Here is a 15,183-nt window from a genome sequence, read left to right as displayed (position 1 = left end):
TCCATCCCACTATCATGTTCGACTTCCATTAGAACTTTTGTTAGTTGATAAAACAGAGCTCTGAGAAGGAAGCTGAACAGCATCACAGGCTCCATAATAGTTCTCACCAAATGTAGATGAGCACTGTGACATGGGATGTGGTGGTAAGAACGCTAGGCTGAGATTCAAATCTGCTGGCAATAGCCTTTAGAACTTTTGGCCAGTATCCCCACCTCATACCTCTCCTCTTCCCTCTCCTTTCAGTTCTGCTGTCTTCAGTTCTAAAACAAGTGGAGCAAACTTGACGGGTCTCCCTGAAGGCCTCGTCTCTGGTTTTGATACTCTCTGTGTCCCATTAACATACGGCATATTGGGCACAGAGAGAGTTCACATCTTTGATGAAGGAACGGGCAGCATGGCCTGGACCGGCTGAACAGTGTCACAAGTAGGCAAAGATAGAAGCCACGATGCAACTGGCACCGGGCAGAGTGCTGTCACCTGCAGAGTGCCGAAGGCTTCCTGCACCCTGGTAATGACCGAGTGACTCCAGGTTTGGGCTCCTCAGAACAGAGAGAACAGTGTGGAGACTGGCGGTCCCAGCGCTCCACTGCGATAATGAGAATCAGAGAGCCACCTGGACGGCTCTGCACACAACTCAGGAAAATCAATCCTCTCGCAGCAACAGGCGGCACTCAGATTTTCTTTGTCACCTTCTGAAGAGCTCACCAACAGCCTCTTTGATCCAACAATATCATATCAATTATTCAAGGCCTGTACATCCTTTTTCAATTAACAATCTCCTTGGCTCCAGAAAATACATACACACAACTTATAAGTGTATTCGTTAAATATTTCATGAAGAACAGGTCACTATGAATTAAAAATAAGGCTGCTAGTAAAATATTTAATGCCTCTGAGATGCAAGGAAACATCAAGAAATTATAAATCTTTTAATTAAATGCTTCTTCAGTACAGTTTGCCCAAGTGATGATATTAAACATGTATAGAAATTAAAGTCAGAAAAAAAAATCTGTGTTATTTGTCATCTTGGGAAAGTAGACACACAACAATTTAGTTTATAGAAAGGGACTCCTGGACAGGGACTCAGGAGACCAAACTCCAGGTGATGATTCTGCCAGGAGGGAGCTGTGTGATACTTGTTCCACAGTTCAAAGTACTCATCTGTACGTCGACTAGATGGTTATTGTCCAACATTAAAAACCTGTGGATCTATCCTCCCAGATGCGCTATTGTTCCCACTGGTCTTTTTTATTGCCTTCCAATGTGCACATCTGGTCTTCTAATGGGATATATTGAGGCTAGAGATCCACTGTTCTGTGCACGGAAGCAATCTATACAGAAGATGTTTGATACTTACTTACTAGATGAAGGAAGAAATCTGCCTGAACGTATATTTAAAGTGTTCATTTCTTAGAAGATAAAATATCTGTGTTAGCCATAATTCCTAGAGGAAGCCCATCTAGCTGAACTGTTCTTCAGAGCTCCATAGAGATTCCTCGAAGAGCTTATTCTAAAACTCTCACTTTGCATCGACAGTGCAGAAAAGTGATTCTATGAAGAGCCAAGCGTATATTTTCTAAGGTAGCTCACAAAGACACATTTCTGCATCCCACTTTGGATGTAGTGACTGGGACCTGAAAAGCTCATGAGCCACCATGGAAGGTGCAGGTACTGTCTCCCCGTAGCCAGAGGCGGGAGGAATGATGAAAACAGAAGATGCATGAATAGACAGTCCAATGCACTCACGGACGATGGGAACCTCAGTCTCCAGGACCCGGAGAGCAGAAGAACTATAGGGTGCCGGGATGTCCCAACCAAGTGCTTTGAAAGAGATCATCTGAGACGGTCCAGGACAGAGTGGGAAAAAATATGGAATAAAATGTATAATCATTAAAAAAAAAAAAAAGGCTATCCATAGGCTTGTTGGTGTTATTCCAACACCAAACTCTTCAGGTCTGGACATAAATTCACCCCTGTGTCTCCATTTCCAATCAAAGAAGAGTCAGTCAATAAGGGAAATCATAACGCTCATGAGGTACGCACACACCTTAAAATAATCAGCCACTGGAGATGAAAAAGGCAACATTCACCAAGGAATGGAAACAGGAAACACAGGGAGGAAGGGAAATAACTGAAATTATCTTGGAGAAATTGCAATCAATGAGGTGAAACAAAATGCATATGCATTTTTGACTGGAAAATGGATCTGCTCGGTCAACCTTCACCCATTTCACAATAAAGAGTTTAAAAAGAAGAGTTATGTGCCTTTGCCATGCCTTTATAAAACAAAGCTGCGTACTAACTTGGCTTTTGTAAAAATCACACGTCTGTATTTGCGTAAGTTCTACCCATCCTCAAGGCAGAGTCAAATCCAACGTCTTCCCCAAAATTTCTCCAGTGTCTTAAGTCTGAGTTCATTTGTTTACATATCAAATGTTTACCAAGCTTCTATTTCGTGCCGGACACTCTGTAGCTCTCATAACATCACGGAGTCCTCAGTCTGTCTTTACTGTTCATGTACGCCATTTCTTTCCTCAACTGTGGGGTTCCAGAGTGAGGAACACTGCCCACCTCCCCTCTGAAGCCCTGGCATCCGTGGTGCTTTGCACACGGCCGTTGCAGTGAAAGGTGAGCCTGCTAAAACACAGCCCAGGTGGCTGTGCTGGAGGAAAAAAGTCTTCCAAATGGTCTGGTTTGCTAAAGACCAGGGAAGCCGAGGTGCTTAATAATCTAGTATCTTATCAATCCCACCAGGTCTCAATGAATTCCTTTCCTTCATGCCTCTTTCTATCCCTGTTGGAAAACACGTTGACAAATATTTTCTCTCCTTCTGTCAAGCACTATCTCTGCAACCAGTCACTGTCATGGCACAGGGTTGTGCATGTGGTTGCCATCAGTCGGGGGCTGTTTCGAAGGCAGCTAATAACAATCACCCTCAAGTTAGGGGTCCACATTTCAGTTATATGCCCCTTAGGAGAAGCAATATACCTAATTTGGCAAGAAAAGTGGAAACATATTCAAGTGACTTCCAGAAATTGAAACGTTGCCGCATCAATTGCCTCCTCCATCCACCCAGCCCGCTCCAACCAACCACGGGATGCCTGGAAACACACGCGTCGGCCACCCGTGCAGTCACACTAGCAGCCGAATCAAGACAACTAGCGAAGAAACGGAACGGAAAGGCAGGCAGTGCCACTTACACGGAAACCAAAACCAAACCAAACCAGCTCACGGCTGAGTCGAGGCCCTCTCACAGCAACCCCAGAGGGCAGGGTAGCACCGGCCCTGGGGATTTCCACGGCTGAGTCGAGGCCCTCTCACAGCAACCCCAGAGGGCAGGGTAGCACCGGCCCTGGGGATTTCCTGACACTGTTAACTCTTCATGGGAGTAGAAAGCCTCGTCTTTCTCCTAAGGAGCCAGTGGTGGCTTTAAACTGCTGACCTTGGGGCTAGCAGTGCGGAATCCCTTTGCCACCCAGGCTCCTTCATATGAGGAGAGGAGGGATACATGTGTTTGACAAAGTGTCGCAGGATCCCAGTTCTAACTGAGCAAGAGTAACAAAGCAGAATACACGCAGAGTGTGGTGACATGCACTGGGTGAGGGTCAACGGACCTGCAGGGCACAAGCAAAAAAATAGGAGCCCACGGATGCTGGGGAGAGGACCAAGCAGCACACAAACTCCCGGCACATGGTAGGCACCAAACACATGACAGCTATTAGGAGCTGCTAAGGTCTACTTTCAATATCCCTCCTTTGTGACACCGTGCCAGAGCTCCTGAACTCCTTCCTCTGGGCTCCCACAGCACTCGGTACCGGCTGCCACTGTGGCTGTACCACATGCACCTGTATCTCCCATTCATAAGCAGGAAGTTTCTGGGAGGTAGGGGTCAAATTCTACACTTTTCTGGGATTGGAACACAGTGAGCCGTTATCAAGTGAGAGAGTAAACAAACTGCCTCACTGACGACATGAGGCAACATGGAGCTGGTTTCCGCTCATAGCAACCTTTCTCTACAACAGCGTGAAACATTGCCTGGTCCCGTGCCATCCTCAAAATCAGCCCTCTATGTTTGACCCCACTGTGGCACCCCGTGTGTCAATGCACCTCACTGAGGGGCTTCCACTTCTCCACGGACTCACTGGTAGCATTCGTTTCTCTCAAGGAGAATAACGTATGGCCAGAAAGCAGGGGACAGTCAGCATGGAAGATCATGTCTACTTCTTCTTGCTCGTTCCTTCACATCTCACGCACCCCTCTCTCTCCCATGGCATTCATGGCTCTTCTTCCAGCACCTGTCGGAAACGTGTTTGCCAGAGCAAACTCCTCCTGATGACAGACAACACGGAGGGCTGGGTGAACGGGGATGTGTTTGCGTCTCATTTCTTACTGAGACTTGCAAATGTTAGGGGCGTGGTACAGAGTGCCTTTCCCTGTGCTCCTTTTGAAAAGCATGGCACTTATCTTATGGATTGTCCTTTAACTTGGGTTTGACTCTTGGTTCTGTGACTTATAATTTATGTAGCCAAGAGCAAGCTAACTTTTCTGGGGGGTGGAGGGGCACTCAAGTGTCCTCACCTCTAAAACTGGAATAATAATATTGACCCAATGAAGTCATTTTGAAAATTAAAAGAGATAAAGTATCTTAAAATGTCTAGGATCTAGGCTATTCGCCACAAAAGACGCCAAGTCTTCTCTTCTTGACCTGTCTTTCAATTATTTCTTATATACCGTATATACGCGAGTATAAGCTGACCCGAATATCAGCTCAGGCACCCAATTTTACACAAAAACTGCTGAAAAACTCGGCTTATCCACGAGTATATACAATATAAATATATGTATTTCTTCTTGCTAAGATGTCTTACTCATATTTTAGTGCCTACTTTTGTAGATAAAAACACATAAAACTGACCCTTCTACAGATGACTCAGTGTCATCACGACTACTAGCCGTTGATGTTGGTCTGTGTTGGGCTTCATTCTACCTCACTGCTGCCCTCTCTCACTGTCAGTAGGCCAGGTGAGGAAGACTTCAGCATTCCCTTTCTGATTTCCAGCTTGGGCTGTGCTAGGGTGCATTTATTCACTCGCACATTCAATCAAGGGCTCAGTGAATTTCTTCAGTGCCAGGCCCTATGTTAGGATCTTGGAAGCAGTCGGTGAAAAGTGAGCTTGTGTCTTCCTTGATTTTACCACTAGTGGGGAAATGGCCCAGAGAAAGACGAGGCTGTCTGCTCCTGTAAGATTTACCAAGCGTTACCACAATGGCAGTGGGTTTGGGCTTGGTCTTGAGGAAATGGACAATAGCTGATTATAATTCGAAGTGATTAAATCTATGAAAGGCATAAGCCTAGATGCCCATAAAAAGATGACCTAACCTGGGCTGGAGAAGAGGGTCGGGACAGAAAAGGCATCATAACAAGACACCACTGCCTGAGGTCAGGCCTGTAGCACACGCAGCATGAACCAGATGGAGAAGGGAAGAGAGTGTGAGGCCCCGCGTTCAGGAATAGCCATGAGAATGGTGTGCCGAATAAAGGTAAATGAATGAGCTCTCCTATGTTGTAAACTTGCAGATTGAGAACAATTTTGCACCAGGACCTCAGGGGCTCAGAAACATCACCAGGAAACTTCTGGCTCTGTTCTGGGGGCTCCCCTAGTCAGACCTAAACTGCTGGCTATTATACTACACTTACCTCTTCCAACATCTGTGAATCGAAGTAAAATTTAAGGCCACAATCGGCTGCTTGTTTCCATTTGAAAAGTTAAATGGGTTTGTCCCTTTCTGACAGAGGAGTTTCTCACTTAAAAGAAAAAAAACCCCAAACAACCCAGTGACCATTGAAAAGTCCTTCTGAAACCCACCCTTCCCAGCTGAAATTGGCAACCAATTTTTCCTTCTCAGCACTCATTCCTGTGGCCCCAGTGGTTGGACGCTGGATTCCACTGATTCCAAAGCCCCCGTCTCACCACGCTAATTTGTCATCTTGCCAAGTGTTACAAGCTTATGCCCATGCGATACTGGAATTTAGGAGACGCTAATATAAAAATTCCCAAGTATCCAGGGCACCTTTGCCAGGGAGCATTTTACTCTCCTGACTGTCTCCGTTTCTTTTCATCTGGAGGGTAAGGAAATGGAGTTCTTTGAGCTGTTCTCTGCAGGGAATATTCCTCAAATCTTAACTGCTTCTAACTGCAAAGCAATCATAGTACATACCGTCAACTGGTGTATCAGGAGGTCCATTAAGAAGGTAATCTTGTTACTAAACAGAACATCGGTGCAGTTTTCTGAGCAGCAATTGCAGGTGAGGTTGTAAACGTTGATGGCGCTGCAGAGAGACCTAACAGAAGAACAGCACCATTAAGAAAACCTGCACAGCGCTTCTCCCAACACTTTACAACACATCAAACGAACAGCACAGAGGCGACGGGCCTGGGATGGGAGTCACACTACAAAAACCTACTCCAAAACTTTAAAATAAGGTCGGTCAGCTAGAGTGAAAAAAAAAGCTTATAATCTTCATTCAAAGCTCAGTGTTCACTCTTATTAATTTTGAATAGTCGCAGCTGCACACAATGGAAACATTCGCCAGTCTGGTGAGTTCTTAGTAATCTCAGGCTAGATAGTATTACCCAGGGATGGTGGGATCCTGGAATCCTGTGACTAATGCTGGTAGAACAGAGTCTGGGGCAGCTATTGTTGCCGGGGCTCCAGGGGTGGAAGAGGAGCAGACGACGGAAGAAGGGAGTGCCCATGAGGAGAAACGATAGGCTTTGTTCTATCTGTTCTCTCGAGTCTGTTCTGAGTCCTGGTGACCCCGTGTGACAGAGTAGAACTGCCCCCCCCTCCCCAAGAGGGCCAAGGCTGTAATCTTTGCAGGACCCTACCACCACATCTTCCTCCCGTGGAGCGGCTGGTGGGTTCAAACTTTGGCCTTTACCACCACGCTTGAAACTTGGTACCATCAGGGCTTGCTCCTAGGACACAGGTCCTGCAAGGTTCTGATGAGAGCATCCCATCCTCGCCTAGAGGCTGGGCACACATGGACACGGAGGACCTGAGCAACGAGGAGATCTTGCCCAGAGCAGCAGCAAGCTTACCTGTGTGGGCCTACTAAAGCTTCCGAAGAAGCTTCAACTTCGGGTGTGGCTGAAGGTGAGGGGCTATGAAAAATTTGGCAACAGTAAAATGCTTCTAACGTGCAAGGACCAAAAATCAATTCAAAATCACGTGCATAATGAATCTGAGGGGGTTCTGGCAGTGCGTACCCGTGTTGCACATTTCTCAGGTGAAAAGGGGTTGCTAACGGGAAAAGTTTTAGAAGCCCTGGAGACAGGCTAAGCTCAAGTCCATCCGGCATGTGTTGTCTCTAAGGGATAATCATGACATTGCTGTGCCTGGTCTGAATGGGCCTTCTCCCGGTGCTTGGAAGACTGTGACTAAAGGCTGCATTGCCCGAGGGAGCAATGTGGATTCTGCTGGTCTGCCTCCATCGCCCTCTTCCGGCCTGTCCACCAGTGTGTTGCTTCAGTCCCTTACAGCCAACCCTCTAGAGACAACAGCAGAACCACCCAACACTTGCTGGGGTAGATATCATCAAGGTGAAACTGGTGTGTGTGTGTGTGTGCATGTGCACAGACATCAGCATGTTTTAAAAGCATTACGGGCAGTTCTGCTATGCAGCCGGAGTTGAGAACCACACGTCTGAGAACCACATGTGAGTATTCATTCACTCAGCAAATATCTCAGTCTCTATGATGTTCCTGACACTGTGCCAGACGGACCAGAAAATGGGGGTGGTAGGCCAAATAAGTTTGGGAACCTATGTTGTAGTGGGATAGAGACAGTGGTGAGTTCCTGTTGTAATGATCTGTTTTGAGATTGTTGTTCCCTCCTTCATTTAATTTACAGGCTCCTAAAGTTAAGAACGCGGGAGGAAGATGAGGCTTTCTCATCCCGTCAAGAGTTACAGGCTCGGAAACCCACGGGGCAGGTCTACTCTGTCCTGTGGGATTGCTGTGCGTTGGAATGGACTCGATGGCAGTGAGTTTGGTTTGAGTTACAGACTAAGCACAAAGAGCTCTGGTGGCATTATGGGATGAGTTTGGGGCTGCTAGCCACAAGGTTGGAAGTTGAAACCCACCAGCTGCTCCGTTGGAGAGGAAATGTGGCTGTCTGCTCCTAGAAAGATTTACAGGTTTGAAAACCTTATATGGGGGTTGATACGAATCAGAATCGACTATGTCAATGGGTAAGCTTTTTGGGGTTCAAAAGCTAGGCACAGTGGAGCACAGTGGTTATAGAAACAGACACCGTGATAGCACGTGCTTTGGTTAGAAGCCTACTTAGGATTTTAAACAAATTATGATTCAGATGTCTTAGCATTCATTTTCTCACATGTAAAATTGAGATACCAATACCTAAGCTTCATATGGTTGGCCAAAAATTAAATGAGATAATAGACATAAAGTGCTAAGAACTCAATGCCTGGGACATGGCTAAATATTTAATAAATGGTACTCATCATTGGGGCTATTCATTTTATCATTCTTGTAATGAATAAGGGAAAATTGAAATGTTGATCAACTGAATCAAATCAAAGTGTACCATGGATGCTATTACTTCCAGGATAAGAAATCACAATGCTTCCAACTTTGCTTTCTATTTTTGTTTTGAATCATTTTATTGGGGGCTCATCCAACTCTTATCACAATCCAGACATACTTCAATTGTGTAAAGCACATTTGTACATTCATTGCCCTCATCAGTCTCAAAATCCAACTTTGTTTTCTAGCACACAGGATGAACTGACTCAACCCACACCCCTCCCACACACACACACACAGGAGGGAGCTGGGAGGCGGAGCCACCTCCCTGGCCTCATGGAATCTCCCTTAGGACTTTACAGAAACAGCTTGGTCCACAGGTAGCCCATTTGTGAGACACTCTCTGGAGGCTCTGTCTAGTAAACCTTTCACAAATGTAAATAAGCATCATTTTATTTATTTGATAACATGTCTGGATTTTTCAAAAGAGTGCTTTTCTTTTGAATTATAGAGACATGTATTTTTATGATTATAAAAATAATTTTAAAAATACGTGCAATCAATTTGGAAAAGGGAAGCACAGACCCGTTTTTTGGTAAACGAAACTCAGGACTGATGAACCTGTGGGGGCAGTACGTAGAATAAGGGGGTTGGGGGACAGAGGCACAGTTGGTGACGGTGGTGGGGTAAAAGGGAGATGAAGTTAAGGAGTGCATGCAGAAAAGGACTGTTTGGAAACTGCGGTAGCAATTGTACAATTCTATTGACGTGATTGAAATGCAGAATGATACATGTATTAAATTCCAACTTAAAAAAAATCCCAACTAAAAAGAGAGACAGAGAAGTATAGAGAAGTGGTAAAAATACGATCAAGGGATGTGGTAGTTGTACTTCCATGTACTACTCTGCTCATAAAATACATACGAGGGCATTTCAGGTCAAAATGGAATGAAACAGTGGAATTTTTCCAGAAACTTTTTGAGGTCCCTCATATTTAGTAATTTTTAAAAAACATTTCCCAAGAGTTAATATTCTTGAACAATGATCTGAAATCTTTTAAGCAGAACATTTTGCTCAGAAACATAAACCATAAACCCCAAACCAAACTCCCTGCTACTGAGCCTGCCACTCTGACTCGGTGACACTGTTGGATAGGGATGATGTCCTCCTCTGGGTTTCTGACACCGGGACTCTTTTCCCTTTTTTAATTTAAGGAGAACATTTATTAAGTCTTAAACAGAACAAGATGAGACAAAGACAAAGATGAATTGTCCAAATGAGAGAGACCGTAAAGGGATCTAAATTCACTCCCATCACGTCCATGCTGGTGCACAGCAACCCACAGGGCAGAGCAGACCAGCCCCTGTGCGTTTCCAAGACTATGACTCGCTAGGGGGCTAGAAAGCCCTGTTTTTCCCTTAGAGCTGCTGATGGGTTTGAACAGCTGACCTTGCAGATTGCAGCCTGATTTGTAACCACTACGCCACCAGGGCTCCTTATAATAGCGTCCAAGAGTGCAGAGATTTAGAAGCTTAGAAAGGACATGGGAGGATAAAGGAAAGGGTCACAAACGCATGACTGGCGGCAGATAAGAACATCATGGTTCTAGGTGGGGCTCTGGAAGCAGGAACAGGACCATGAGTGGGACACGGACGTTATTTAAGAGCACGCAGGGCAGACTCACGACTGTGTGAACTCAGCATGGCGGTCTCCTTCAAGGACACACACAGGCTAGTCGCTAGCGCTCCTAATATACCTCTCCTGGTTCTACCTACTCTTTGCACTGCCACTGCCACCATCTATCCCAGCAATAGCCATGACCTGTTCTTCCCACTTCTACTCTGGTTGCCCCCACTTAAGAACAGACGGTGACCTAGAAAAGCACTTGCCCTTTAAAAAATGAGAAACGATTTGATACATACAGAAATACGTGCCAGACGTGAAGGTTATAAAGCATCACCATAGAACATCTGTATGTCTCCCTCCCAACCTAGGAAGATGGGCAAACTCCTCCATCTACGTAGCAGGGCCCTTCCACAGTGCTTGCCTCCTGTCTACGAAGCAAACACTGGGAATCCATTCTTCTTTTTCAAAACCATGCCTCCCTTGCACTCCTTCATGACGATGTATGTTTCTTTCTCTCTTTTTAAACAGTTTTATTGGCATACACTTCACATAGCATACAATTTAATCAAGCAATCATATTAAGAAGAGTTGTGCAATCATCCCCACAATCCAGTTCAGAACATTTTCATTGTTGTTGGCTCCCCCTTGTCCCACCAACTTCCCTTCCCATACCCCTTAAGCTTTAAGCTCATTGCTATGGAGTCCATGCTGACTCAGTGACCTTACAGGACAGGGCAGAACTGCCCCTGTGGGTTTCCAAGATGGCAACTCTCTACAGGAGTAGAAAGCCTCTTCTTTCTCCTATAGTGACTGGTGGTTTTGAACAGTTGGCCTTGTGCTTAGCAGCCCAACATATAATCTCTACGACACGAGGGCACAGGCTGAAGCAGAAGTGGGGGACAATGCATTGCTCATTCCTCTTAAAGTCTTGCAGCATTCTGGTGAGGGTATGTCTGAAACTATTTAGCTGTTAAAATTTAACTTGGGAACTTTTAGAATAAGAGATGTGAAGCACAGTACAACATGCAGAGCCCGGGAACACCTACTCTTGCTCAAGCCCACCAGTCACTCCACTGTTCCCCACGGCTACTGGTGGACTCTTCTTCCACGGACAGATGATGCATATGCAAGCATTGCTTTATCCCCTATATAAATAAATGTCAGACAAGATTTAGAAGCTGAGAGGGAGACAAGAGCCTCTGTCCTTGGCGCTTGGTTGTTGCTGCTCCAGTTTCAAAATGTTAAGTCTTTCCTGTTACAGTATTACATGGTGAAGAAGCTGTGGAGTACATGGTGCCCCTTGCGTTGCCTTCGTAACCTCTGGATGGCAGCTTCGGGGGTGCACTGTGCGATTTCTAAGGTGCAAAAGGGAGGGGTGTGTGTGTGTGTGTGTGTGTGTGTGTGATTCTTGGTTCCTTCCACAGATCTCTCAGTCTCAGAAGGAGGTGTGTGTGTGTGTGTGTGTGTGTGATTCTTGGTTCCTTCCACAGATCTCTCAATCTCAGAGGGAGGTGTGTGTGTGTGTGTGTGTGATTCTTGGTTCCTTCCACAGGTCTCTCAGTCTCAGAGGGCTTTCTATGCTAGGGAGCTCCCCAAACAGGACGGTGCCTGAGGTACAGCGCTGTTAGCAGCAGATCCATGTTCACAACGGCTGTGCCGAACAAATCCTTCTGTACAATTCAGCCGGCTTCCTTAGGATAAATGCCCAGTAACGATCATTTGGGTCAAAGGAGAGAAACATTTTTAAAGCCTTTGATATATACATTGTCAAATTCAAATTGCCCTCCAGAAAAAAAAATTAAAACCAATTATTCTCTCAGAAAGCGCTTTGCCATGCTTTTTCCAACACTAGATAATTTCATTTAAAAAATCTTTATCAAGTTGACAGCTGAAAATTGGCATTTTTTAAAGGTTGCATTTCTTTTTCGCTAGTGTTATTAAAGACTTTTGCCTGTGTTTATTGGCCATGTATGTTAATAGTTTCTTGAATTACTGTGTCTCTTGCTCATTTTTCTATTAGGGCGTTTATCTTTTTTTTTTTTTTAATTGATTTGGAAGTTTCTTTGCCAATAAGGATGCTAACCCTTTGATGACGATATGTTGCAAATCACTTTTCTTGTTTGTTACTGATCTAAACTTTTAAAAGCAGTTTTTCTTATGAACAATTATTCATTTTTAGATGTGAAAACCTATCGGTTTTCCTTTAGGGCAATTGAGCTTTGTGTCGGGTTTAGAAGAGCCTTCAATCTTAAGATTATAAAACAATATATATTTTTTAATATAGGAGAGGGCTTCAAAAAGTTCATAGAAAAGTTCCATTATTTTTCCATTCCATTTTTCTACAAACTTCTGGAAAGCCCTTTGTACTTCTGGTACTTTAATAGATTTATATTATACATTTGAACCAATAATGTACAACCAATTTGGAGATAAAGTATGAGATGGTTATTTAATTTTCCCCCCAAATAAAACTGTCATCTAACTGTATAGTATGCAAGTACGCAGCATACAGTACACAAGGATGACCGTGCCTTCTGTTAATTGACTTTGTAAAAATTTAATGAAAGGTTTTCATTTCTCTGGTGCTGTCTCAGAGTGGAGCTGGCCATGTGGTCCTCTCTGTGGACTGGCTGCTCTATTTGGGATCATCATCCTCAAGGCCTGGTGGGCCAGGATGTGCTCCTCTCTCTCCTCCTCCCCCTTCATCTGCTCCCGTGTGCTCGATCAGATCTGCCCCTTTCCCAGAGCTGCAGATTCAATGTTGTCCTTTGAAATAAATTCTTCTGGGGGGAGGGGCAGGCGTCCACTTAGTATTTGGGACTGGGTAATTTTCTTAAAACTTTATAAGGGTTCTCTCAGTTTATAAATTGAATAAAAGGTTAATTAATATATGTTGCAAACGATTTTCCCAGCTTACTTTCATTTAGTTTATTTCATTGTTATTAAGGTATCACTTTCTAATTTTAGCAAAACTATATAACAAAATGTTTGCTAAGTCAACATTTTTACATATCAATTGACCCCACTCATTATTTTGTTTAACTATCACTACTATGTGCTTCCAATTTTTCCACCATCATCAACAGAAACATGGTGTTCCCTGAACAATGACTCGCTCCTTACCCCTCACGTCCTCCCCATATCTGCCCCTTCCACTGAAGAGACTCCCTGCCACTGCGTTGATTTGGACTCATCGTAATCCCATGTCCTATAGGACAGAGTAGAATTGCCCCATGGATTTCCGAGATTATCAATCTTCACGGGACAAGAAAGCCTTGGGAGAAAGATGGTGGTTTTGAACTGCTAACCTTGTGGTTAGCAGCCCAACGAGTAACCCTCTCCATCCCAGGGCTCCTTTCCTGGCCCTAGTAACCACTAAAAAACTGCAGTCTTTACATATTTTCTATCCTAGACTTCCATGTAAGCGAGAGGGTACAATGCCTCTTTACTTTAAATTACAGTGTTTGCAAAAGTAATCCATGTTGCAGCATGTTAGGACTTCATTTCTCTTTATGGCTGAGTTTAGGGGTTTTTTTCCCAACAGTTTTATTTGACATATAATTAACATATCACCCCAGTCAGTGGTTCACACACATCAGAAGGAGCTGTGCAATCACTGCCACAATCAATGTGGACCGCTGTCCCCCCTCATGCACCCATTGTTACTGGCGTCTCCTGTTTCAGCCTCCCTTGTCAGAACCTCAAGAAACCCATCTCACTGCTGCCTCTACAGGCGTACTTAGCCTGGGTTTCACATGCAGATACTCATGCAAAAAGGAGAAACCACAGCAATAAAATAAAACACAAAAATATCATTCCAATATTTTTAAGGATTTTCTTTTTCAGGTTGAACACGTTATATAGCCTCACAACTTTTTCTTGGGGACGTTTTTCTCTTTTGCTTTCTTTCTGTGCTTAAAATGCTCTGTCTCTCTATGGAAGATGTGATAACTATCCATTAACATCGCCTTCCAGTCATTTATATGTATTTTTCCTTGAATTATCATTGTGTGTGATCATCTCAGGATTTGGTATTTTACTATCAATTCATTTCAAGTTTATTCTAGTGTGTCAAGAGGCAGGAACCTAAATTTGTTTTTTTCCTCAGAGAAGTTATTTATTAAATCATCGAAATCCTCTTTTTTTAAAATCTTTTATCCTCTTATCAATGATTTGAAATGTCATCTTTAACATAAATACATACAGGATATTTTCCCTGGCTTCTTAGTCTGTTTACTTGATAACTCACTTTAACTTGGTGCCAATCTCACGTTGTTTTATTTCTTGTAATTATATAATAGGGTTTAACCTATCAAATTGTATATTCATAATTTTTTTTAATATGGAAGTACAACATTTAGAATGTTTGAAGCCCTCTCAGTTTCTCTGCCATCCTGAGTGTGTGTTGCTCCGACTTTACCATGTCGTCTCATAAGACTTTCAGGATCAAGAGATTCCTGAACAAGAAACAGAAGCAGAATTGGCCCATTCCCCAATGGATTCGAATGAAAACCGGTGATAAAATCAGGTACAACTCCAAGAGAAGACATTGGAGAAGAACCACGCTGGGACTATAAGGAGCCCGCTGAAGGATGGCACACACGGCCGATTTGCCCAGGCTCAAATCATGTTGAATTGCATTAAGACTTTTCCCACCATTTGATCAACTGAACTTCTATTGGCAAATAATCTGGTTTCTTCCTTGGTTTTCATGCTTCTGCATCAAGTTTAACAATAAATAATGTAAGGCTGTTGGTTAAAGAAAAAAAAAAAGAATGTTTGGAGCCTTATAGCTTCTTTGGTTGTAGCCTAGTTTACCTTTGGTATTGATTTACTATGCTATGATTTAATTTTAATTTCTATTTTTCCATTTTACTCATATAATTCCTACAAAACTTGGGTCAAACCTTTTGTGAACTATCATCAGATATAAATAAATACACACTTTAAAAAACAAATACATGGAATGGGATTTTCTCCTAATGCTCTATGCTTTACATGAAAGAAA

General features: G+C 43.7%; 1 protein-coding gene across 1 annotated transcript in view; it reads right to left on the bottom strand.

The window, feature by feature from the left end:
* The window catches only part of SCAPER (S-phase cyclin A associated protein in the ER), a 346,349-nt gene that overhangs the window by 116,109 nt on the left and 215,057 nt on the right, over window positions 1-15,183 (bottom strand). Inside the window, exon 20 of the mRNA XM_030889085.2 lies at window positions 6,220-6,343. Coding sequence (XP_030744945.1) covers window positions 6,220-6,343 — 124 coding nt within the window. The remainder of the gene's footprint in view (window positions 1-6,219; window positions 6,344-15,183) is intronic.

The sequence above is a fragment of the Echinops telfairi genome, unplaced genomic scaffold (assembly GCF_000313985.2).
Source record: "Echinops telfairi isolate 266 unplaced genomic scaffold, ASM31398v2 ScPeMD7_7475;HRSCAF=8513, whole genome shotgun sequence".
Lineage (NCBI taxonomy): Eukaryota > Metazoa > Chordata > Mammalia > Afrosoricida > Tenrecidae > Echinops > Echinops telfairi.
This window is presented reverse-complemented; position numbering and strand designations above follow the sequence as displayed.